The following is a 26981-nucleotide window of genomic DNA, read 5'->3' as shown; positions in this document are numbered from 1 at the left end:
TTTAACATCAAGCACAGCTTCTCCCTCCACATTTGCCTGTCCCCGAGGGTCAGAAACACCCACGGATCACCAGGCCGCCGGCAAAAGCTCTTGTCTAAAAATAAAGGCGTTTGCGAGCGGCGGCGGCGCCTCCTCGGCCACCCCGCACCGCCGGGGAAGCCCCTCGCACCGTCCCCTCCTGCGTTTCACGAGCACAAAGGGATCCCCCTGCCCTGCAAATGTGCTAACGTGGCTCCAATCTTATTCCCAGTTCCCACTGTTTCACCTGAGAAAAGCAATTACAGCTCAGAACGCGTCCACACCACCGCGCGGTGCCCAGCGTCCCGGGGAAGCTTTTGTCTGTGCCCCACCTGCGCTGCGGGTCCGTCACCTCCAGCCCAAGGAGAGCAAAGCCCTCCCAGAGAGCCCACCGCCGGCACACAGGACTCGACCTGGCCGATGGGGACAGGGATGCTACCTGGAGCTTTCAGTCGCTGCTGCAGCTCACACGGAACGCGAGGAAGGGAGCTGTAAATCTACTAATATCGATAAGTGGAGCAAATTTCCACCCTGGGAACGTTTGTCCTTTCTTCAGCCGAGTGGAGCTTTCAGTGTTCTGAAGCTGCTCACGCTAACTGAAAAGCTGCACAAAACCCAGGGTTCCTGCAGAGTAAACTAAGATTTTTCCTCCCAGTGATTTTCCAAGTGCTTTCCTGGGTGGCAAAGCATCACGAGTCATTACAGCACGGCTCCAGACACTTTCTTCCATTTGCTCTACAACATACCAGGAGAGCATTTAACAGCAGAGCTTCCTTTCCTTGAAAATGGAAAAGTGAGCATTTCTTTCACTGTGAAGTGACAAAACTTTTTCAAATAAGTACCCCTCCCCAAACAGCCCTCCTGGTGCCAGTTCTCCCCAAAAAGGGCTGAGAAGCTGCAGGGACAGAATTGAGAGTGAGGTGTTGGGAGAGGGGAGCCAGCCAGCCGCCTGGCACCGAAGAGAAGCTGCGGATGGAGGACCTTCTGCAGCCTCTGTAATTATCATGGAATGGTTTGGGTTGGAAGGGACCTTCAAGATCATCTAGTTCCAACCCCCCTGCCATGGCCAGGGACACCTGTCACTACACCAGGTTGCCCAAAGCCTCATCCAGCCTGGCCTTGAACACTTCCAGGGATGAGGCAGCCACAACTTCTCTGGGCAACCTGTGCCAGTGCCTCACCACCCTCAGAGGGAAGAATTTCTTCCTTAGATCTCATCTAAATCTCCCCTCTTTCAGTTTAAATCCATTGCCCCTTGTCCTGTCACTACACACCCTTGCAAAAAGCCCCTCTCCAGCTTTCTTGTAGCCCCTTTAGGTACTGGAAGGTCTCCCCGGAGGCTTCTTTTCTCCAGGCTGAATCCCAACTCCTCAGCCTGTCTTCACAGAAGAGTAATCACCAGGGAGTCTTCAGCAGGCTCCATGTGAGCAGGAGCTGGGGGATGCTGGGCACTGGCAGGAGCTGCCCCTCCTGCCGGCGAGTGCAGAGCATCCCATGGGACGGGACACTTGTCGTAAGTGGCTCAAACACGACGAGGTGGGGAGAAGAGGAAAGATCTGAGCTGGATCTCTGCAGGAGGACAGGATGCTGAGGAAGAGGAGGCAATTCTTATTGCTCACAACTATTCTCCTCCTCCGTGGCTGAGCTGTCATTGTGGCCAGCCTGGCTCTTCCATTTAGAGAGAGGCAAGTGGGAAAAGCTGGTTTATTTAATAGTTGTGACACACCTGGTGCATCTGAAACGATTTCTCCAGAAGCCCAGGACATGCCTGGTCTACGGGGAAGAAGCAGGACTCTGCTGCCCTGGAGGTTTCTTGTCCCATCGCCCTCCCGATGCGGCTGTGCCGAAGCGAGTGTCTAAATTAAAGCTCTGGTCCTGATGGTGTCACAAGTACTGCAGCTCACCCACTGCCATTTGGGGTTGTCTGTCAACTGAAAACAGATTTTCCTGGCTGTAGCGGTTCCCGGTAGCCTGATTTATCCTGCAAGGTCTCTGGCAGGACATTCCTGAGGACGCAAGCCAGGAGAAAGCAGAAGTGATGGTACGGCAGTGGGAGTTTATCTGTGCCATCAGGAAGATTTCCATCCTAAGAGGCTGTGCCTTCAGCCTGTTGGTTTTGCAGCAAGTGGACTTTCTGAAGTCCAGCCTGAAGTTTCCATCTGATCTGTGCTATCTCCACTCACCCTCCTGGGACCTGTGCGAACAGGAGCTGATGCCTCTGAACACCTACAGACAGTTGTCCATCCGGCCGCAGTCCTCCTCCAGCTGAGCTCGGTCCTGTGCTCGCAGCACCGGGAGGGCCTGTGGGGTGAAGCTCAAAGCAGCCACCACGTGCTGCTAAACGGAGCCGTTTTGCTCCCTGCAATGAGAGCACGTGTCTGACAGCACGCTGGGGCACTGAGATGGCTCTCGTGCAGCAGGGCACAGGTGGGTTCTAAAAATCACGTCTTTCCCCCCCACCTTCTAGCCAGGGTCTGGTTTCTCTTCACGCTACAAAGCTGCCGCATCCGCTTCACACTACAGAGGCGAGTGAAACACTAAGCAGGGGGGTTATTCCAACCCCTTGTCTGCTGAGATGTGACTGGGGTCAGGCCTTGAAGTATTTCCATAAACAGTGTTTAAGAAGTAAAATAATTCACACTGTATTGCTTGCAAGTAGTTGCCCAAGAGGGACCTGAGCAAAGCCTGGAGATGGACAGTGCTCCCCACTCAGAAGGCAAGGTCATCTCCAGGGCTGGGAACACCCCAGCACCTGCCCCTCTCCTGCTCCAAAGATGAAGGCTCTGCTGGGACCCCCGAGCAGGGCAAGGGCTGCACCCCGCTTCATTTGCACAGGGGGAAGAAAGGGAAGAGCACATCAGCGAGAAGCAGCCTCGTACCTCACTTTATGGTTTAATTCCAGGTCTCTTCTTCATTCTTTCTGCGTTTCAGCAGCAAAGTCCACAGCATGACCAGAAATAACGCTATTGATTTCCAATGCCAAGCCATGTATTTTCATTATTATAGGCCCAAGATGTAACAAGTTGATTTTAATTAAGGGCATCCCACGACACACACGGACTGTGCAGCCGAGTACGACACCAGCTCGAGCAGGGAGTGTGCAGTAACGTAACTCAGGATTTGCACAGGGTGTGTGGCACAGACCTGACACTTCGATTCATCAGATTCACATGCTGCTACCCAGCAGAGTCCCACTTACTGCTGGGCTAGAAGATGCTAGAAACATCCTTTCCAAATAGCCTTTAGATATATTACACGTATCAAGAAGAAAGCAATGCGCAAACCAGATGCTCGGCACTACAGTAGGGGATATATCCACTGCAAATCTGCTTTCCAATGGGCTGTTCCACTTACTGATCTTGTTTTCTCTTGCTTAGCTCTTTGAAACTGAAGTTATTACTTGAGCTCTGTGCCAGTCATCTCTAAATTGGAGGCAAAGTCAGGGGCACTGTCCCCGATTCGGATCACGCCCCAGGCACGGCGGCAGTAACCGCCACGAGGCTCTCGTCCCACACGCAGGAGGAAGAGGAGGAGGATTGTTTTGCCCAACTTGGTGGGGTTTCCCCACAGACAATCTGCTTACTGCAGACCCACTGTGGAGAGGAGGAACACCAGCTCATGTTCACTGGTTTATAAATAGGGTGGGAAATAGGAAACCTTCACTCCTCAGCTCTCCTGTCAGAAACATCTGCTTTGAATATGCTTTTTAATTAAAGTCAAATTCAGCTCAGCTGCATTTTAAGCTCCTTTTGCATCTCCCACTCCTAAGCATCCCTTCCTCCCGAGCTTGCTTAACTTACATCAAGCAATTTTTTCCACTGCATTCATGCTACTCTCCGTTTATCCTACACCATACAACCAATACACAGGAGATACTGAGTCACCCAAAATAAACAAAAATGGCAGAAAAAGTCCAGAAGAAAGCAAGAACATAAGCGGTTATTTAACATCCCATGGGAAGCCAACTCCAACAGCAGCAAGGCTCCGCTCCGAGCAGTAAAGGAAGCTCCCAGACTTGAGCTACCTTCCCAGTCTTTACCAAGTGCCTGGCCAAAACCTGATCCCTACAAAGACCTTTTGCCATGCCATGCTCCAGAGCTGGAAGAAGGTACCAATTCCTGTATCACCCACCAGAGAGGCTCCAGATAACAAAAAGGAATTCTTACCTAAACAAAGTTCAACAAATATACCTTGGATCTACAAGTCTGGTCGATGCTCCAATCACTCCTCCAGCTCCTCAGCCCCTCCCACCAGCTGCCCCAGGGAAGCAGAACTACCCACGCCAAGGCCAGGGCAATTAGAGGGACGATAACCCAGCTGCAGTGCGTAGCCTGCAGCCAGCTGCTGCTCTTCACTACCTACTTAAGAGTTTATAAAAGTTCGTTTACTTCCATCAGTAGTTATTATCCCATTAACCCTTCCAGGGACCTGCCCCCACCTTCCCTGCTCCCTGTCGTAGTCTGCTCGTTCGTGCTAACGAGGCATGTGTTATTGCTCATGTTTATGATCGGGTGATGTATCTCATTAATTAGCTCTGCATGAATCAATAGGAGCCACTGAACACATAATGCTTGGTAATTCATAATGCTGTAGTTGAGGAAACAGTGTCCTTAGCATTAAATAAACAGTGATCACTATGATAAATCTTGGAATTATCACGAAACATCAAAGCTTCGGGGTTTGGTGGGAACAGTTGCGTGGTTAGGTCACTGCTGAGCAGAGAAGGGTGCAGTTACATCCATTGTCGCTGATGACAAAGGTGTGAAGCTCTATACAATGACTAACATGCATTTTTAATTGGATTTGAATCTATTAATAAAGTTTTCCTATTCCACCCCCTCTATAATTGGAACGGTCTTCAAATTTCCACTTTTCTGAGATACCAAACTAATAATTTACCCACTTCAATTTGTGATTCACTCAGTCTGTTTAGTCATAATAATGAATATTCAGCTTCATTAGCACGTATTTGGTTCAATTCATACTGAAACGCGTTCAGCCCTGCCGATGTGACGGCTGGAGCTCTGCAGAGCAGCGGCTCCCAGCTCCATGGAGGGACGTGTCGTACTGGCACTCGCTGCTCATCGCCTCTCCAGGAGCAGGAGGGCAGCAGGGAAGGCATGAAAACGGCCTCGCGAGGTGCCCAGCGGTGGGTGCTGCCCTCCCCAGAGCTCGGGGCAGAGCAGCCCCGTGTCCTGGCACGGCGCTTGGGTCTGGTTCCCTCCTGCGGCACCATCCAAACCCCTCTGCCCACGGGAGCAGAGCTCAGCGGGGATGGGATGGAGCCCCTGCACCAGTGTGACCGCCCAGCTCTGCATGCACCATGTGCCAAGTCTGGGCCCTGGGCAGAGGGGCAGAAGCAACACAAGGAGGTCCCGGGCGACGTGGGAGCGTGGCTGGGGTGCGGGCACGGTGCCCACCGCCGTGACGGGGACGCCGCACGACAGCCACGCTGCCCAAGCCCCGGAGCGCGCGGCGTGTGCAGCCGAGGGCACCGATCACAGCTGCCTTTCATGGGCAGTGTTGTCTTTTATGAGATGGAAAAGATTTTTAATAGCTGATTTTGATCATTTAGGGGAATTTAAAATTCCTTTGCAGTTGTGCTGCTGGGCCGCTCCGGCGCATCCCTTTGCATCCCCTGCGCCGCGCGTAGCTGTTTGTAAATTGAGAGCACAGATGACAGGAAAATAATGAAAGTGTTTTTCAGAGCAGACCCTTTTGTCATTCCCTTTTCTTCTTTCATTCCCCAGAATAAAATGCTGCTTTTAAGTCAGCAAATCTTTCAACTGTAATTACCCTGGACATTCAGAATTGACAATTAAGAAATGGAAAAAAAAAAAAAAAAGGGAAAATAACCATTCATAAAAAATTACGAACATCACACCTTTACAAAATGCCTACCCTAGGCAGATCTTTCCCATCGTGAGAGAAGTTAGTCAAGGTGGATTTTGAAGGAATATTTAAAAAATCCTGAGGTTTTTTTAGCTTCCAAAACACCGACTGTGCAGCCGCAGTGGTGCCCCATCCCCGGGACACCCCGGGCTGGGGGGTCCCTGCCGCCAGGCTGAGTTCCTCCCCCCTCGTTCCTCCCTCCCCGCTCGGTCAGGACGGAGTGACCACCCAGGAATCAACAGGAAAACTCCATCTCAACAAAAATGGGCTTGGAAGTTCCCTTCCGGCACACGGCCCGGAGCAGCGCCAGGGGCACTGGTCCCAGTGCTCCCCCAAAGCCCCGTCCGGGAGCACCCCCCACTCCCCAGCACCTCCTGTCCCAGCATGCACAGGCACCACATCTGGCAAAGTCTGGTTCTTCTCCCTGTTTAAGGATGTTAAGATAGGAAGACACAAAGGCCAAAATAGGTGTCTCCATCTCCCAACGGCATCTTCGGCCGCCCCCGAGCACCCGCGGCACAGGGCAGCTCCGTCGCTGGCGCCCTGCGCCCCCTCCGCACCCACCCCTCCGAAACCTGGGGAGTCTGCTGCACACCTTCCCCCTTTTCCTGCCTAAAGGTTTTTTTCTGTAGAGAGTAGATGGGATTAAGCAGAAACATTTTTTCCAGAGAATGCTGGGGGTTTTTTTGCCTCTTTCTTCCTTCTTTTAAAAAGAGGGTAAAGAACCAGAAGACGCTAACAGCAAGGACCCTGACAAAGGTTTGGGATTGCAGCTCCTGAACGGAATCCATTTCATCAATCAAATTCAGCATCTATCAAGAGCAAATTCTCAGCATGTGGCACAAAAATCTTGTAAAACCGAACTGTTAAATATTTAGGGCAGATGACAAACAATATGTCATAATATTTGCAGAACTGCATTTGCTATTCAAAGCATCATCTTACTTAAAGCCCTGATTTTTGGAAGCATCAACACAAGAATAAGAAACAAATCAGTTGACTGCCGGTATTTGGTTACATTGTAAATGAAGTGCAGGATTTAATTTAGATTTCTTAAGTCTAATATTATATGCTACATGCCAGGTGGGTATTAACATTTATTAGCTGGGGCTTAGCAATGAATATTTAAGAAGAATTTAATTAACATGCAATAATTGTGATTTTAATTGGGTTGAATTTTTATGTGAGGCTCCATTTCATTGCAGGACACCTCTTATTTCATATTTATACCAAGTGTATTTCTGTTTCCAGGTAAAACAGGTGCTAATGGGGAAGGAGAAGGGGCAGAGGACACAAGGAGCCGGGGCCGGCGAGCTGTGCCGCGCTCCGGGCTGAGCAGTTGCTGGGCAGTGCGTGAGCCCGGCTGGCATTCCCGCCCTCCTGCCACGCTCGGCCCTACGTACAATTTTCCTTTTTGTGAATGAATTCTCATATTCATTCTTCCACAGGCCGTGCCAGCCTGGGCAGGGTCCGCTGGCCGGTCACCAGCCCCGGAGGCTGCACGGCCCCAAGGCAGCACCTGCTCAGAGCCCACCCAGGTTCCAGCGGTCCTGGGCACATCCTGGGCACGTCCTGGGCACATCCTGGGCACGTCCTGGGCACGTCCGACGCGCGCCAGGGCCGGGGCTCCCTTAGTGCAGAGCCCAGAGATTTGCAAATTCCACCTTAACTGAGAAGGCGGTTTTTTTTTTCCCAAAAAAAAAGCGTTCTCAGTTTTCAACACCCTGTATTCAGTTTACAGTGACTTTTCACAAATTAACCAGTCCGACCCAGTTTGTGGTGGGGTAGGTGAGAAAAGTGTTTCCCTGCTCTTTTTGCGGAGGCTGTGCCGTGGCACCCGTAACTCCGTGCCGGGAGCGCGGCAGTGCCGGGGGACTCCGAAGCCGCGGAGCGCGTGCAGGGAGACACGGCGCCAGCGCCGAGCTCCTGGCACCTAACGCAGACAAAGCTGTGGTGCTGGAGGAGCCCGCGGGTTTTGTCACGAGCCCGCTCAATGCCAGGCGCCAGCCCGGCTTTGTGTCTGCGGTGCCCTCGCTTCTCTGCTCCGCGTTTCGCTCGAGCCGTGTGCCAGGTGGGCATCGCATCCGACACCAGGTTACACCGCCGGCCGATGAAACACAACAGTGAAACCTGCTTACAGCTGTTTCCCTAAACCTGCATTATCAGATCTTTCATAATTTTAAGCTTCCAAACACTTTTTTCTCCCATATATCACAGTTTAAAACGTGCTCATAGCCCAAAGCAGCATCATAAAAACGACATCTGAGCACGCCTGATTTATTGGGTGGCCGGGGATTCCCAGGACACATTTCCACAGCCTCAGTGAGGTGCCGGGACGGAGCTGCTCCTCGCTCCGAGCTGGCGGAAGCCCAGGCGGGCTCAGCTCCTGCTGCCCACTGCTCCGGCGTGGCAGCTCCGGCATCGCCCTGGACCTGCGCTGGTGGGCACGGTCCCACCCCACCGCTCCTCCCAGCAGTGGTGTCACAAAGCACAAACAAATACCGCGGTTTAACTCCCTGCTTGTGGCAACCCACGCACGAAAAATCCGAATTACTAATTAATCGACGCGAGCCCAAGTGTTCAGTGAGGTGTCTGCCAGCGCGGACGATTCGGCCGAGGGTTGCCCAACGCTTGCAAGATCTGCCTTCTGCAGAGCACCAAACCTGCCCGAGCACGGCTGCGGAGCCAGCAGGAGCCCGTCCCGGCGCCGCTGCCAGAGACACGTGCCAGGAGTCCCCAGGCTCCGGCCACCTCTGCCCTTGGGGCTTCTTGGGCTGCAACTCACTGGCCACTCATGGAGAGTGTGTTACACTGTGAGCTCTGTACTGGGTAAACAAGAAGTTTCTTGGCTTTTCCATTGTCCTTATCTTGATGGGAATCTATTCCTGGGAGATTATGCTGCTTTTTTTTTTTTAATTAATTGAGCCTGCTTAAAAAATAAAAATGCCCATTTCATTTTAATCATGTATTATGCAAATTAAAAATGTAAATATCATTAAGGAATCTGTTGCTAACTTAATTTATTTCTGCTGGAGCACTGCTGAAGGCCTTTGATCTCAGATTAGCGCTTTGATCCGCTCCCTTGGTCGAGGTTACGCACTGCTGCTGCGGTAAACGCTCCTTCTCCCATGTGAAACATGCAACACCAGAACAGCTTGTTCACAGACGCGGCAGAGGAAACGCTGCCAATTAGGCCAAGTGAGTAGGAGTCGCAAACGAGGAGAAGTTTGGTTCTGGAAGCTGCAGCCCGAGCTGGCGTGCCCGGTGTGCCCCAGCCCCGGGCTGCGCGGTGCCCGCACCCCGGCACGCTGACGAGGCTGCAACGCGTGTGCTAACGAACCCAACCTGTGCGGCCCACGGACCCGATGGGGAGCTCTATCCGAGGTGCCATCCCTGTCCTCACCATCCCTGTGTAGTTTTCAGTAAAAAACCAAGCCACCATATTCCATTAATTTCTCATTTGGTGCGAGTAAAGTGCTGATCCACACATTTTAGCTACAGTGTTTTTAATCAGTTAATTTAACCAGAAACATTAATAATGTATTTCTTTGCTGCTTGACTGCTCATCTGTTAAGCAGCGTATAGATAGCAGAACGTCACACCCTGTGACATGAAGGTTCCAGTACAGCACAAAGCAAATGGGATTTTGCAGATGCAATATCGAAACAAGAAAAGAGGGAGACGCCGTCTCCTGGGAATGGATCAACCTGCTGCGACGGGCTCTCTGTCCTGGCAGGCGAGAAAATCCCTCCTGATGGCACATGCACATTTTGCATATCTGATTTTCTGCTTGAATTCATTTTCTTGGCATTACTCAGCAAGTACTTGGCCTTTCATTATGCCGCAAACTGTGGTGGAATCCGAGGTCCTGGGAGCGTCACGGAGTTTCCCACTTCTGCCTGTCAGCCGCTGCGGGGTCCCTGTGGGTCCCCCAAGAACGGAGCGGGGGGAGCCGGGCTGCGGGCAGGCACCCGGGAGCAGGACCGACCCCTCTGGCATCCGGCCCCGTGCTGAAGCGGCCCCGCGGTGGCTGTGGCAGTGCCGGCGGAGGCTGCCGGTGCCTCAGGGCTGTCATCGGGGCCAGAAATCCCAATTTTCATGTTTGCTTTTGAACATGTTGGGGGCCATGGAGCTCCCAGCCACCCCGGGGACCAGCGGTTCCCCTGTGCCTGTCCCTGCTCTGAGCTCCCGGGGGGTTCAAAGCAGAGTGAGAGCTGCCTTGCTGCCTTCCTGGCACATCTTGCCTCTTCTCAGGGCCGTTAGGGAGCAAATCCAGCAATATAAGCTGGGGCATTCATGGATCCCCCAGCCAGGCTTTTCCCCCAGGCAGGTACACCCGGGGGGCTGCGCTGACCCCCGCTCGGCTCCGTCTCGCTGTAGGGCACCCGGGGAGCTCCCGGCTGGGCAGGGACACCACGGGCTCCGTCAGCGCGGGGAGGCAGAGCAAAGCCTGGGGCGCTCAGAAAACACAGCTGGAAATACTCAGGTCCTGACAGCCAGAGAAAGCGCCACGGGAGGAACGTCTGGCTGCTCGGAGATGGGCCGACGCCTGTTTAATTCCTGCAAAAGAGACGGGTAATGAATACAGGCAGCGCGTGAGCGCGAGCAGCCCAGACACACCGACTCTGAGGTTAATCCTCTTCCTGCCTTCAGAGTCAGATCCTCCTCCTGGGTGTTTTTAGCAATTAGCATCCGGAGAGAGAGCAGCCTCCTTGGGCAGGGGACAGCTTGGGCCGTGAGCAGCAGCGGCAGCAGCAGCAGATCCCTGCACAGGGTCTCTCTTGCGTGATGCCTGTTTATGAAGCCTGAAATTGCTTTGGATACGTGGCTGTGCTGCATCACATTAAGCAGTGCCACATTGAAGTGACAGGGCTGATGCATGATCAGCAGCAGTTTAAGGGGACAGGAACTCAGATCCCGCCGCTCCGTTCTTCTGTCAAAATCAGAAACCATTGACGGACCTAAGAAATTATTTTCAGCTCCATCCCAGAAGGTTTGTTTCAATAAGTTTGCAAGTTCTGTTCACTGCCTTTGCACTGAGCCCATCCACAGCCCTGCGGCAGGGAGCACGTCCCGGCTGCAGCGGTTCGACGCGCACGGTCCGACGGGAGCGCGTGGCAGATCGGGGCAGAGGGCTCTGCTCCGCGTGGCCGGGGCACGAGGGCTTCCCGGGTGGGAAAAGGGCTCTGGACAGAACGGGTGCCCAAGGGTGGGAGCCCCCAGCACTCCTCGGCGCTGCCTTCCTCACCCCCAGTGTAGAGGACGATGTTGTTTCTGCTGGTAGAGCCCCAGCTGGCACCGGCACCGCACACAGGGCTGCGCTCAGCGCCCGCCTGAACGAGGGACCAGCTCCAGCTTCAGCTGCATTTACTTATGGAGCATTTTATAGTAGCAGCTCCTTGGGGGAAAGTGGACGGAGGGATTTCTTGTGAACAAATGTTCCATTGCTTTTCTTTTTTTTTTTTTTTTGTGATATTTATTGCTTTCTGGGTTTTGCTGCTTTCACTGCAGCACTATTGCATTTGAGACTGAACAGCCCCACGCTGACGGGCAGTCTCTGCGAGTTTTACCTCCATTCCCAGCGCACAACCTCGTGCTCCTGAGAACTTTCTTTTACTGCCCACCAGCGTTACCTCACTTCACTCTGCTGGTACAAACACTGACCCTGGAGGGACCTGGACCACGACACTGAAATTCTCTCCACTGGACTGCTCAGACAAGCAGAAGTTCTCACAGCCTTCCCGGGGAGGCACGTCCCACGAGGAAGGGCTCCTCTCCCGTCCTCCTGCCTCGGGGACCGCCAAGCGGCATCGGGAGGAGCCGGCGCTGAACGATGCAGATGGGTCCTGATCGGCCCCATCTGCCCCAAAACAGAGCCCACCAGAAGAGGACAAATCGCCGTGTCACAGCCAGCCCTGCTCTTCAGCAAGAAAGATGCTTTGTGACCTCAGAGAAAAAAAATACAGCAAGCAGAGATCTTGGGGCACGAGAGGTCTGCGAGATGGAGGCAGGAGCTCTCGCGTCCCCCGAGGAGCTCGGGCTGGCTCCATCCGCAGAAGGAGCTACTGCAAAACAAGTATTTCTTCAGGATGTCACATGGAAAGAGACTGTCAGAAAGCTGTCTAAATGTGTTAACAACACTGTCAGCGGGGGAGAGAAAAGTGTTATCAGACGTAGTTCTTCAAAGCTAAGTAACTCAGTGATTTTATAAGGAGGAAAAGATAAGAGATCACACCACACACTGAGGGCTGCTGGAATTTTCTTTCCCAGAATGAAGCTGTTTGTTTTGTTAACAAGGGGAAGAGGGAGAAAGTGAAAACCTAAAATACTTTGACTTTCTTGACTTAGCTTTCCACAAAGCTAAAAATAACTCCCATTGCATTCAGCCTGCGCAGCCGTGGCTCAGGAGAAGCTGGAGCACTGCAGAAGGATTCCCACCCCATCGACCAGGCTTCTTCTGCTCCCTCCTGGGGCTGCTCCAAAGGTCTTCCAGCATCATCACCTGGAGATGGGAGCGGTGCAGCGCGGCTTTGCTCGACGCACACAGACTTGGGCCAGTTCTGATTGGCATCGGTGGGATTTTGGGTGTTTCATGGGATCCGGATTTTACTCTGAACAGAGAGACTAATTTTCTGCTACTCAGTTACAGTGAAATCCTCTGTGCTTTGTGGCCAAACCTCCCTTCACACGCAGCACCAGCCTCCTTCCCACAGCCCTGCACCACTATTGCTGTTCCGGTCTCGATCTAAAGGAGAGTCTCAGGTGTTTGCTTTGGATTCTCATTTTGAATTTTTAAACCTCCCCACCTCAGCAGCAACATCAGTGGTCATCAAATAAAATAACATAAAATAATAAGACATGAAGTTGATTCTAATTAGTGTGTTTTCCCATACACTGATTGACATTCTCTGGAGAGCAATTAGCCTGCTTTAAAGGTAAAAGACAACTGAATAATTATTTAACCTGCCTGGTGATTGATAGTTAAAATCCAAGAAGTCCAACATAATAATGGATGACTCCATCAAAAAATCTGTAAAAGTAAGCAGTGATGGTCGACAGCGTTTGGTCCTGTCCTGCCTGAGAAGCTGCCGCCAGTTTGTGCTGAGGGATCCTACAAGGCTGACCCCCAGACCTGGATCCCATCGCACTAAAGGCCGTACAAACATGCATAAAAAGAAGATTTTCAGGGAAAAACATATCTGCAAACAAACTCACCCAGAAGCTGTTAAACCTCAGTGTGTGCTGAACAAGACGTGGTGTTGCGGTAGGAGCCTGGGGGGCTCCACTGACGGGTCAAGGAAACAGCACGGTCCCTTCCCGGGTGAATCAGGCAGCGAACACCCTCCCGAGCCGCGGGGGCCGTCACGAAGCGTGACAGACCCCAGCACGGGCGTCTTTCGTCTGTCTGCAAAGCTACGGGAGGTGAAGGAAGCAGGAGGGGGAGGCTGGGCCCTGGGCGGACGGAGGTGATCCCGGGAACAGGTCGTTACGGCGGGTCAAGCGAGCAGCACCCAGTGATCTCCCAGACATCTGAAACGACTTCAAAAATAGGGCGGAGGCAGAAATGGTTTGGAGAGAGACAGTAGCACGAAAGGACCTTTAATTTTACTAGCTCAGGTGAAACTTGTTTATAGGTAGTACATAAAAGTGGAAACTGTTTTGTTGTTGACTATTTATAGCCCATTGACTTTCTGTATTTTCACAAGAGCAAAGCCAGGGTGAGGTTACTGCCGTAGGACCCACGCGCCATCCTCTCTGGGGAGCACGGGGAGAGCTGCCCAGGCGTTTGAACGCCCTGCAGCAGATCGCCCAGCTTTGCATCGCTTCATCTTTCCTGTTTCAGTTTGTGGGGGACCCACGGGGTCCCCCCCAGCCCGGCGATCAGCCCGCCGATGCCACATCCCTCCTTCTCTCAATAGCATAAACTGATCTTCTCCATTTTGCTCAAATGGAAAAGCTGCAACAATTATTTTCATAATTAGCTGGCTTTTCAAATTAATGCCAGTTATGCTATGTAATCATGATGAAGATTATGCATTAATCAGCTGTTTCAAGCTGGTTATTAGGCTCTTTAAATAATGATCAGAATGAACGTCTCCGAAAGAGACGCGCACACGCCAAGCGGGACGGTGCCCGCTCGCCGGCAGCGGGACGTGCTGCCGAGGGCCGGGCTGTGCGCGGTGCCCGCTCCAGCGCGGATCTGCCGCCGGGCACTCGCCGTCCCGCGGCTCCCAGCACAGGTTTCCGAGCGTGCGGGGGCTGCTCCCCGACACCTTCGCGACCACCGGCGGCCTCGCGTGGTCCCAGTGCGCCCAGCACCCAGCAGCGTAACCAGAAATCCGTGACCCGTGCCTGGCTGCTCTCTCGGTGCTGGCACTAAACTCAAGGTAACGGGTGGCTGCACAGAAAATCCTTTTCTGTCAAAAAGCCTATTATATCCAGCTGGATGTCTGGAACATAAATTTGTTTGGGATCAAACACCAGTAATCCACATGCCCAGTCCTTCTGTATTCTGTCGTGGTGAGACATGCTCCACAGCAACCCTGCAAGCTCCAGGCTCGGAGGAAGCCCCATGTCAGGTAGTTGATAATCGTTGCAACGTGCACCCAGTTATCACTGCAGGATGATGCCAGAAAACAAAAAATCCTTTGCTAAAATGTTGTGGCCAGTAAAGCTTTGAAAAGAAAGACAGGGATGACTCTCATGCTCACTTCAGTTTTGTTTATTGTTTCTGCTGTAATATCGTGTATGAACTTTCTCGGCCCTGAGAGATTGAGACTGAGCTGCCAGCATGTGCAAACTGACACGGGTGAATGATTTTCCTCGCACCAGTCAGTAACCAAATGTTTTGGCATTATCCAGTGAGAACGAGGCACTTGGACATTTCTGCTGGTTGCTGCCTACACTGCTATCAGAGACACGCAGCGAACAGCTCACAGGGTTTTGGACATTTCTGAATGCAATTAATTACCGCACTCGCTTTACGACTGAGGACACGGATGCACAAAGTCTGAGGGGCAGAGGAGGGGATGACCTGCCACCACCACGGGGAGCAGAAAAGTCAGAGGCCGTCTGCAGCCACCGTTGCCCCCGCGCTGCGACAGGCTGCGGGCATCGCTCCCGCGGCTTCGGTCGGGTCCTGGCGAGGGGGTGCAGCGCGTGGCTGTCACCGGGGTGTCAGCTCGGCTCTGGCCAAAGCGGCACTCGCCGCTTACATCAAATTGCCAGAAAAGCCACAGACAACGTGTTCTGGCTCCTGGAGGAGGATTAATGCAGTTGCCTGAAAACTAGGAGGGCAGAGTAGACATCTGTTGTCTGTAACAAACCATTTTAGGTTACCTTAAATTGAAGAGGAAGATTTTCCTTCTGCTAATGAACCCAGAGACCATCTGTTACCAATTGTACTTGCTCATCTCGCTCATCCATTAATTATTTTGGTTTACTTTTTAATAAGATAGAGCAAGGTTTACGTGTCTTTCCGCGGTTCTGTAAGGGGCACAGGACGGTGCCTACACCTCCGAGACAAGGACATGAAATTACATAATTTACACCCGCACTGAGTCACTTCAATTAGAGTGGCTGTCAGTGGGGAACTGAGGACAAGACTCACAGAACACAGCCAAGAAACCCAGCGATACTGTGACACGAGCTTGTTGCCCTTGGGGAGGTGCAGTGGCATTAACAACTTTTGAACACGGGAAAGCATGCATCCAAGATGTGCATTAGCGAGCAGATAAGCTGTAGGGTAGGCAAATTCAGAAGTCTCTGCTGGTCTGAATTAAGAACTCAGATAACTAAACATGAGGAACAATAGAAGATGAGAAGGGCACTAAAAATGGCACCAAAAATAGCAAGCAGCAGTGCTGCGCTGCCTGCCTCCTGCATGAGGCTTGGCGATGGGTGGGCGAGGCGGGCAGGGGTCCAGCGTGGCACGGAGGGAAGGGCAGTGCCAGCTTTGCACCGCAGTGACTCCACCGAGCGCAGACCTGGAGCATCCCTGCAGCTGAGCAATGAGCCTGCCCGCACTTCCCAAGGTCTGGTCCTAAAGTTTTATGGGAAGCCACTTATCTGTCTCATAAAAATATTCCAAGACTTTAAATCTGTCCCGTACTGCCCTGCAAAGCTGCTCTTCTGAACACGGACCAGCATGTAACAAAACCCCAAATGCTTTAAGGTCTTTATTTCAGCCCAGGAGGTGTCCTGGAGCAAGCCTTGCTCAGCCTGCCAACGCCACAGCTCTGTGCCAGAGCTTTCTCCTTCTTGGCACCTAAAATTATGAACCAAAGTCTCTGTGGCTCAGCGCTGGTTTGGCCTTGTCTTGCAGGAGGAATCTTCGAGTACGCGGATGGCCCCAACACGCAGGTGATGAGCGCCGAGGAGCAAGCCTTCCGATTTTCTGCCAATATTATCAATAGAAACAGAACTTTGCTGCCTAACACAACGCTCACCTATGACATTCAGAGGATACACTTCCACGACAGCTTCGAAGCAACTAAGAAAGGTAAGAGCACAGCACACGTCTTAGCAGCTTTGTGGCCATTTATTCGGCAAAAAAAGCACGGTTTGGCTTGAGACCCAGCAGCTCGTTTTATCCTGCTCCAGTCAGTGATCGAGATGAGAGGTCCTCCAGGAGCTGACCTTCCAGAGGCATTTTAATATAAGGGGAACAACTATTCTGTTTTCCCTCGGCAAACCTCACAAAACTCCTTTCAGTGTTTGCTTCTAATCCTGAGCGAAGGTCTGCAGGCCATGCCTTGGTTTATTCTACTGCATCCCTGGCAGTTTTAACATCCCCGGCGTAGAAATCCGGTTCTGTTCCTAACAGACAGCTATTTCCTGTGATCAGATAACAGCAGCATGTTTGAATTACTGCAGGGGAGGGAAGGAATGGGACTACCCAGCAAAGGCTGTGGGCTGATGACCTGAGGGCTTCTTGAGTTTCCTTCTGGTTTGGGAGGAACGAGACCTGCTGCCGGGACAGGGGCAGGATGTGCAGGAGCCGCAGCAGGGACGGCGCGGTGCCCTCTGTGTGTCCGGGGTCCCGTGGGCACCACCTCCGTCGGCGTTCGTGCCCCTCTCGTGCAGGAGCAGCAGCCTTCCCAACACCTGTTAATGAAATGTGGCCGCCACGAAGCTTCTGCTGATAGTCCTCAGTTTGGAAGGACCTGCAGAGGCAGCTGAGACATAATCTGTTCCTGTTCCTCTGAACTTAAACTTGCCCCTCCCCTAAAAACACAGCCCCAAATGCAATTGTTCTCTTTTAATTTCTCAGTGAAAACTTGAACAAAGCTATGAAAAGCATTATTTTTCAGGAAAATAAAATCTGTTAAAATTGATGGAAAATCGCATTTGTCAGGGTGATTCTGACCATCTCTGGGTATTCATTTCACAACTCTGGAGGCTCAGCCATTTCTAACACACCGTAGCCGTTATTCCCCGCTCTGGAAATGTCCCTGTGCCTCTAAACACTGGTCCAGACCCTCCTCTGCCAGAACTCCTCCTCCCTCTCTCTGCCTCTCTTCCCTGTTGTAATGATCTAATGTCTGCGCTGCTGTTAGTGTCCAGAAGCTCATCCGTACGTCCACTGCTCCGTGGTCCAGGTCAAGAAGAAGTTTGTGCCCCACGGCTGCCCCGACGCTCACCCCTCCCACAGAGGTGCCCCAAACCTCACTGACAGCATCCTTCCCTTCCCTTCCCCTTCCCCTTCCCTTCCCCTTCCCTTCCCTTCCCTTCCCTTCCCTTCCCTTCCCTTCCCTTCCCTTCCCTTCCCTTCCCTTCCCTTCCCTTCCCTTCCCCTTTCCCTTCCCTTCCCCTTCCCTTCCCTTCCCCTTTCCCTTCCCTTCCCCTTCCTTTCCTCTTCCCTTCCTCTTCCAGCCTGTGACCAGCTCGCTCTGGGGGTCGTAGCAATATTCGGACCTTCCCAGGGCTCCTGCACCAACGCCGTCCAGTCTATTTGCAATGCCCTGGAAGTGCCCCACATACAGCTTCGATGGAAGCATCACCCTTTGGATAACAAGGACACTTTCTATGTCAACCTGTATCCCGACTACGCGTCCCTGAGCCACGCCATCCTGGACCTCGTGCAGTATTTGAAGTGGAGGTCAGCCACTGTGGTTTACGACGACAGTACAGGTAGGTAAAGGAGGGGCTTTAAAGGAGGAATCCGGGAGATGTTTTGTTGTGAGTCCCATTTAGGAATTTTTACGTGATCCCATTTAGGATCACAGTGACACCCCGTGCAGTGTCGGTGCACGGGGACACGCCGGTTCCCAAGCACTCAGGCGGTGTAGGAGCCCTGGGATCCCTCCTGGAGCACTTATCCCACAAAGTGCTCAGAGACGGGCGAACCCTCTGCACCCCCACAGCGACAAAGGGCCGAGGGGGGGATCGATTATCCGCTGGTGGGATCCGGCCCGGCTCTGTTTGGCACCGTGGGCATCGACCCAAGCACAGAGCCCGGTCTGCGGCTGCCATTGAGGGTGCAGTTTCCCAGCTAAGAGCAAAAGCAGTTCTGGAAAGTTTTTTGTTTTCTGGCTAATTCTATCAAACATAGCTGACAAAGTTCTTCACACAAGGAAAGCTGTTGACGGTTGAACAAAGCAAAGCACTGCACAGCACTATAGATAAAACCCCCCAAAACAAAAGACACATTGGATAGCCTGTCCAACCTCATTCCACTAAACCAAATGGTTTCTTTAGGGGAGGGCTGATGAGAACGCAGTTTGACATTCCTGTTTTGCAAATGTGGGTCACAGTATGTTCCCTTCGTGGCACATTCTAATGTATTTCTTCCACTACGCAGAGGGACATGCTTCTCTTTTCCTCCTTGCAATAGGCATCTGCTGTGATTCTTCCTGCAACATTAGATACCAATAATTGCTGCTCAGCTGCATCCAGCATGGCTTTGTACCTTCTGCATAAAAAAGAAAGGAATTCGAAGGGTAGCGAGATGGTTACAAGTTGTGATTCAGTGACCATTATGAACTATGCTATCCATAAATCTAAGTGCATATTCATTTTTTTCTTTTGCTGTCGTGCATGGTAAAAACTGCAGATTTTAATTTGTTGTATAGCTGATTATCACATTTTGTCCTTCCTCAAGGGCATACTTGCTTAAGAAAATACGTCATGATCCCAGAGATGTCAAAGGTTAGGACCAATCTGTTACTCTCCTCCTACCGAGTGCAGGGACCCAGCTCTGCCGTAGCTGGATGCAGGAGCAGCGGGGAACACCAGGAAAAGCCCTCCTGCCTTAGAACAATGGCTCTGGAAATATCTGGGGTGTTAATGATTGACACCTGACACCTTGGCTTTGATCCGCACTTCGATGGCATTTGAGGGAGGGAGAAAAGTCCTGCTTGCATTCCATAAAATAATATAGGAGGAAATAACTTGCTGTGATACCCGGCGTGCAGAGCAAAGGCCGACTGTCCCGTAACACTGTGGGTTTGTCTTTGTGCAATGCCTGAAGGCCTCATACGGCTGCAAGAGCTCATCATGGCCCCGTCAAGGTACAACATCCGCCTGAAGATCCGCCAGCTCCCGCTGGACACCGACGACGCGCGGCCGCTGCTGAAGGAGATGAAGCGGGGCAGGGAATTCCGCATCATCTTCGACTGCAGCCACCTGATGGCAGCTCAGATCCTCAAGCAGGTGAGGGGGGCGGCCACAGAGGGACCCACGCGGGTACAGGGTGGTGATGGGGGACCCACGGGTACAGGGTAGCCACGGAGGGACCCACGGGTACAGGGCGGCGATGGGGGGACCCACGGGTACAGGGTGGGTGCGCTGCAGGGAGAGTCCTGCAGACTGCGGTGCAGACCTGCAGCCTCCCCTCTGCCCACAATCCACAGCCACCCTAACAGCTGCAACACGCACATTTTTCAAGGACAGTATTGGATTTCTACAGAAAATGTAGTTTTCACTGGAAAAAATGGAAGTATTGAAAAGCAACTGTTGGTAGGACTGAACAAACGTTACGGAAGGAGAAAGTGCCAAGCGCGTGTCGCACGGAGCAGCATCCGCTTCTCCCGCTCCCCAGGGCATCAGGCGGGACCGTGCCCAGGGCTGCTGGCACTGTCCATTTCACCCCGTATAAGCTTTTCGTGCTCAGCCATTTTAAGTGCCTCCTTCCTGTCTGTGCTGCTGCATGCCCTGGGTGTGTGCCAAGGTGCCCACCCAGGGCAGGGCATGACTCCCACCCCCGTGGGTGAGCCGGATTCCCAGCTGTGTGCAGTCCCACTGGGCCATCTGGGCAGGGACTCCATCCTCTGCCCCGTCACGAGCTCCATGTGTAATTCTTGGACTTTAAGCCAGATGTCAGTGATTTTCCATTCATCTGGTCTCTCTCCTTTCTCCCCGAGTTCCTCCATCGGCATTTTCTGCAGACCAGAAGGTTTGCTGCTCGCCCCGGCTCCTCTGGTGGCCAAGTGCCCTCAGGTCTCAGGGTCCACAGGAGGCAGAGCAAAACGCTCTCACAAAGGATGCCAAAAACCCGCTGGTGGAAGTGGGCTCGTATCAGCCCAGCAAGACACTGCCATGCAGATTGAGCACATCCCCTGAAGGCTGAGGAAGCAGGCACGTGGGAAGGGGGCTCGGGTGCAGCCTGCCTGATGCAAAACGAAGGAAAGTGCTCAGAGAAATCAGAAAGCCTGGGAGGGATTATTAAAGAAAGCAATATACGGGACTCATTGTCTCCTGCCTGTTATTTTAACATGCTGGCTGTGTTTGGTGCTGTTCACTTATTACGCAGTTTATTATAGTTTATTGTGCCATCTGCTCCGCTCATCACTGAGTGCAGAGTGAGGAAGATGGAGGAGAGGGGGAACTGGGGGAGAGAAGTCTTTCTGAGTCCTTCTGGCTGGTTTTGTGTGTGTGGTGGGTTTTTTCAGGACCCACAGCCATGGATTTCAGCTTAGCAATATTATAAAGGGTATTTTTACTCCGGAGAAAACTGTTAAATACGTTCAGAGTTTGAGGAGGTGCACAAACCTATACCACATCCCAACCGACCACCCGCACGCTCCGGTGTCCAACACCGGCGATGCTCCGAGCAGCGCACACCACGACACTCTGTCCTCCCACTGTGGGCACTCGTGTTTGCTGAAGAATTAGGAAACCTCATCTTTTCCCAACTTTTCTACCTGTACCGAGAAACACACACCAAGAGGTGCCAGCTTCAATTGGGAAACAGCTTTTTGCTTTTCCATAGGACGGGTTAGACAAACAGGCTTCCCACACCCCCCGCTGCCCTCCTCCTGCTCCACTTTGGACGCTCACCAAAAAGCACGAGCTGGGGAAAGCCAAAACCTCCTCCTGGAAGAGGGGAGTCTGTGCTGTTAGAAGAACAACACACAGAAAAAAAAAAAAGAACTGCAAAAAAAGTCAGGGAAGAACGGCCCAGAGGTCTGTTTGTCCCACAAACAGTGACTGGTATCACCCCGGAGCCTCTCGCCCACCACCGAAGCACAAAAAGGTTCTCTCAAGACTCGCGCTCGAATTTCCCCCACTTGGTACCGATTTCAACCCGCGCATCTTCGGTAACACAGACCGGTCTGAGCGGCTGCAGCCCACGTGCACGAAGGAAGCCCCGACCGAGCACACAGCGTCAGCCAGCCCCGATCCTGTCCCAGGTTGCTGAAGGCACGGCGCTGCCACGGCACGCGCGTAGCACGGCACGGACATCTGGGCAGCACTTCTACACTGGGTTAGCAACCCACGGGTAACAACACAAGAGCGGACACAAAGCTCTATAGATGACGTTGCCACATACTGCTCCAGTCTGGGTTCCTTGGAGTGACTGAGACATCAAACCATTCATTATTTTACCCTCTTGGACAAACAAATCATTGTTGAAACCTATCACAGAGCTCGTGAGGCCTTCCCATCCTACCCCAGCTTCTCTAGTCTTGCTCATTTTTGGTCACTTGTTAATGCTTCACAGCTGTTCTCTGGCTTCCCAGCTTCTCTGTTCTCCTTGGCAGCTGTCTCCAAACAGTTGCTGCACTCTGCAGCGCACAGATGTGCCCGTCTTAACTTTAATGGAGCTCCCGTTCTCATCCCGGTGATTGCCTGGAGCTTATCCACCAGGTTTATCACTTATTCATTCCCCCACAAACCCAGATGTGTCCTGCACACAGGCTGCAAGCAGTGGGAAGCAGGGGCTTGTTTCTTACTGCAGATCTGGACTTCTCATCCACCACTGATCCCGCTGCAGAATCTGAACTGGAATCTCATTACTTCATTCGATCTATTGGTTTCACATCATCCAATTGATGATTCACATGCTGAGGTATCGTTCCCTGCTCCAGCCCTTTGCACCCAGGGGTGCAGGTCAGGAGGGAGCTGGAACGCAGCGCCACCGGCCGGGAGGGACAGGGGGACGGGACGTTGCCACACACAGGCAGCTGCCCGGCTTTCTAACAGGTATTTCCAGGCCAGGAGACAAGGGTAACGTCACACCTTAGTTACAATATCAAGCCTTGTAATCTAGATCCTTTCCTTTTCCATTGTTTTTTGACATCTCACTTCTTTTCAAACTGTCACTTCCTTCCTCAGAGCTAAATTCTGCCCCAGTAATTGTAGCAAAAACCAAGGGAAGCAAACATTTCCTGGGGAAAATTGACGTTGCTTTCCCATTTGTGGAGATGTTAGAGTGCTCTTGCACATGTTTTCTCCAGAAAACACGCTCACAGAGTCAGCGTCGCAGTCAAAAGCACGGGTAGCTCTTCCTTTGAGCCAGCCACCAACTGCAAGGTGACCCTTCTCAGAGACAGAAACACGCTCCCCTCGTGTCGTGTAGGGCCTGGACAAGGTCACCAGCCAAGGTCCCTTCAGCCCACGTCAGCCCCTGACGAACCCCACAGAACAGCACGTTCTCACCACTGCTCAGTTATGCAGATCCCAGCAATCTGCAGGAACCATCCTGCGTGTCGGGGCTGGCACTGCCAGGGCTTGGGCTGGCCAAGAGCCCTCGGCTCTGGACCACGAGCTCCAAGGGCTGCGGGATGGGAGATGTCCCCGCTCCACATCCCTGTGCCTGTTTTTACTGACCCGTTTCTAGGGAAGGAAGGACACACAGGCGAGGGCTATGTGTACTCGTTACAAGAATGACACTGATGGGGAGGGGATGCAGAGCACCAGAAATACACCTGTAAAACATAAAAAGCCTTTTACTCGCCTTCTTAGGCAGTACCAGTACTGGTTACAGGACTTGTAGCCGTAAGAATAGGCTGGTTTAGGGGCATCCTGCACAGGTTTGTGTACGGCTGCCCACTGTTGGGTATCTGAGAAGGAAAGGCAATCCCCTTCCTCCCAGCGGAGCCGACAGAAGCCGGTGTCCCTGGGAGGTTTTGCCCGGTGCGCGAGCACAGCGGTCCGTGTCCCGGCTTTCTGTGGCACAGCGACACCCAGAAATGCCGCCGGCCGCCGCGGGAGCTGGGCACTGAGGCTTTGCCGCTGTCTCAGAAAGGTGCGAGGACCACAGTTCAGCTCAGCCCTTAAGCACGTGCTTAACTGCATCACGGGGCTGATCCGGAACCCAGCGCCGTGTCTCCGGCTCTGCCTCCCGCCGCACTGAGCCGACGGGCTCTGCAGGGGTTCGTGCTGCGTGACTGTTGGTATGTTCTTGTACCCGCTCCTACTAACCTCCCTTCCCTGCTCTCCTCAAGGCCATGGCAATGGGAATGATGACAGAATACTACCACTTCATCTTCACCACTCTGGTAAGTATCTCATCTGCGCGAGCCCCTTTTTCGCTCACTGCTGAGCCAGACGGGGGGCAAGGGGGTGGCTCGGGTGGTGGGGGAGTCGGGTGGGTGTCCTGGCATGGCTGTGCCTGGCACAGCTGCAGGACACTGTGGCAGCGGGGTGGGAAAAGCAAGGGAAAGGGGGGTCTGGGACCCTAACAGGAGGTGAGAGCAGGGCCGGGCTTAGCTCAGGTTAGAAGCAGACCACAATGACTTGGTTGTCACATCTCTGCAGCCGCAGCGCTGGCCGGGTGCTTGTCCTGAGAGACGTCAGGACGAGCTTTGTGCAGATGTAGGTTCTGGTTTTATTTCCCCTCCCAGTCATTCTGATTTCAGTGCAGCTACCCACGCACGGAACGAGGAGCATATGTGTGAGTTTGCGAAGTTGTGATCCCACAGACGGGATGCGATGGGACCGAGGTGCAGTTAGAACAGGCTGTGTTCCTGCGTGTTCATCCGGCTCTCCGTGGAAAGCCAGGAGCAGCCCCGCTGCGGTCAGCAGCTCAGCACCGAGGGGTTATTTTGCATGAGGAGAACTCAGCACGAAATTAACTCCGCTCTCATTAAACATGGGCCAGTTCTTCCCTGACTCCAGGAGGCATTTTGGTTTGGGTTTTTTGGCATGCCACTTTTGTTTCCATTTAGGATGATATTGTCTAGCATACTGTTGAATTTTGTGTGATTTTGAAAGTCCAATTTATCTTTTTGCCTTTAGGAAAGAAACAGACTAAACTAACCCTTAAAAACTGCGAAATTTATTTTTCAAATGCAAAAGACATTTTAATTACCCCTGCTGCCATTATCTATTCCAGGCAGCTTTGAGCATTTCCCAGATAACCTCCTATTAATCAGCCCCAGCTGAGCCCAGAGTGCATTTCATGTGTAGGTACAGCCTGGAGGTGGGAGAAGAAGAATTATAATAAATTAATAGATAAGCAATCACAATTAATGCCACTTTCCTGAAATAACAGTTATATCACGGGAAAGATATTTTAATCTGTTGTTCCTTAAGGCAATGTTTTCCTAGCTTGCAATGCATGTGCTTCAGCTTCCCCAGTACTAGACCCATGGGGTGCTAATGAATTAGTCTATTATGTTATACTGAATGTTTCTAAAAGGTCCCCAGTCAATACCAAGTACAGTGCATCAACACTTGGCATGAAACGCTCAACGCTGTGCTCGGCAGCAAGACTACAGCTCACTGACTGCAGCATGAGGAGCCCCATCAGCCTTTTCTAGCTGAGGAGGAGGAGGAGGAACTCTGCTGAGCCTGTGTCTAACACACGCACAGCCTCTACATCCTGCAAAGCCCCAAGCAGCGACAACCCCCTTAAACCCAACGCTCCCGGGAATCCCTCAGCGCCCTGGAAAAAGGAGCCCTTGCAAACACGGCAGTTTCCCCGCTGCCTGCTGTCACTGCTGCTGCTTATGGCAGTTATGGGGAGGCAGGAGCAGGAGCCTCTTCCCACACTGGGAGTCGACATAAACAAACATTATGCACCAGACCTGCCTCCTCCCCATCAGGCACCAAACCAAACCAGTCCAGTTTTCCACTGGCGCTGGTAATTGGGTACTCCTGTTAAACTGAATGTACCTGAGGCTCGTGGCACGACACGATTGCACTCGTGACCGAGTACATCAGGGTTATTACTCAAACTGTGCTGAACACACACACCTCCCATTAAGACCACGGCCGCTGCTCCCAGCAACAGCTGCCCAAGCAGCTCCATGCCCAGACAGGGATCCTGGGCGGTCTGTGGCAGGCACACCATCCACACGCTCTTCTGCTCACCAGCAGACAGAGGATGCCCTTCCCAGACACTGCTTTTGCAGCTTCCTCCTGCGGGTGCCAGATGTGGTGAGGACCAGACCCCGGCACTGCCGCCTGCGACTGATCAACCAGAGCTGGGGAGAACTCTACCTGGGGAGGTGGGAGAGCCAGTGTGAGAAAGGGGGTGAGCCACACATGGACACTGAGAATAAAACCTCCTCAAAGGTAGTAGGATGGAGGGGAGAATTAATCTGCAGTACGGAAAATAATGAGTGAAAAGGAATGTAGATGAGGTGGAAAATAGAACCAGATGTTTCAATTTGTGGCTGTGCAGAAGCAGAAAATCCAGAAGAAACTGATATGGCAATTCTCCCTCACACCTCTCTGTGTTCTGACACTCAGCTGGTATTCTTCATTATCCTGATTCCAGGAAATGATAAACAGGGTTGCAGCTGAGATTTAAACTGGAACCAAGAAGGGACCAGATGGGAGGTCAGCTTCTATAGGAACTTGGTGAAATGAAGGATCAGTGGAGAGCAGAGGGACAGGGAGGGCACCCAAAATACCAGCAAGGTCTGAAAGGTGGTCAGGGCTGGTGGTCCCACAGCTGTGCCATGGAGACCACGAGGGCTGGAGCAACCTGGATCAGATTTGTCACATACGGTCACATTCTGAGGGGAAAATGATCTGCTTTTGCAACCAAAAATGACTGCCCCACAACAATTTCCAGAACACAAGCTGAAGTGTCTGACAAAAAGTTATGAATCCTGAAAAAATGAATCCATTCTAGTGGGTCAGGCACAGGATCGCTGCACGCCCTCACACCGGATGATATAAGCATCTATCCGAGGTTAAACAACTGTATTTGCCCTTAGTTACCGTAAGTCATTTAAAAGCCAACATTATGGCCTGGTTTTCCCAATGCCCTTTAACAAAATATGAAGGTTTGTACTTGCAATTTTTCAGGGGGAAAAAAACCCAACAAACGACAAAGACCCTGAACTCTGTTGTGGGTGTGATTAATGACTCGGTCCCTGGCTGCACCTGCAGATTAACACGTGGCATCCATCAGCAGGACGCCTTGGGGGTGCAGAGTCAGAGGGCAGCACTTAAGGAAAAGATCAAACCCCCAAAGCTTATTAAAGCAGAACAGCTGTAAGAATTCCTTGCCCTCCCACTGAGAATGAAGTCTCGGTTGCTGGCGAGTGCTGGTTTTATTCTGCTTTGCTTAGGGCGGTGTGTTTTAGGACCAGTGCTTTTCCAGCAGCCCCGTGGGCAGAACAGAGCCCACTGCTGACGGGCGCCGTGTCTGGGTGAACCCACAGCGTGGCTGGGTCCTGCCAGTACAGCCACTGGTACAGAAGAGCAACCTCCACATAATCTCATACTGTATTTAAACTCCTTTTTCTAATCCCTTGTGCGTGCAATGAACGTGGTTCCCACATTCACCCCCACCCTCTCACAGAGGACACTGGTGTTGCCTTTCCACCTCCCTGCGTTTTTGCTGTAATTAAACACCTGCAGAAATTGTTCAGGACAAACTGATCAAACAT

At 52.3% G+C, this 26981-nt stretch overlaps 1 protein-coding gene across 1 annotated transcript in view; it reads left to right on the top strand.

Moving 5' to 3' along the window:
• The window catches only part of GRIK3 (glutamate ionotropic receptor kainate type subunit 3), a 114651-nt gene that overhangs the window by 46089 nt on the left and 41581 nt on the right, over positions 1–26981 (top strand). Inside the window, exons 2-5 of the mRNA XM_086626059.1 lie at positions 16235–16411; positions 17785–18042; positions 19382–19563; positions 23580–23633. Coding sequence (XP_086482185.1) covers positions 16235–16411; positions 17785–18042; positions 19382–19563; positions 23580–23633 — 671 coding nt within the window. The remainder of the gene's footprint in view (positions 1–16234; positions 16412–17784; positions 18043–19381; positions 19564–23579; positions 23634–26981) is intronic.

Source organism: Tauraco erythrolophus, chromosome 24 (genome assembly GCF_009769465.1).
Source record: "Tauraco erythrolophus isolate bTauEry1 chromosome 24, bTauEry1.pri, whole genome shotgun sequence".
Classification (NCBI taxonomy): Eukaryota; Metazoa; Chordata; class Aves; order Musophagiformes; family Musophagidae; genus Tauraco; species Tauraco erythrolophus.
This window is presented reverse-complemented; position numbering and strand designations above follow the sequence as displayed.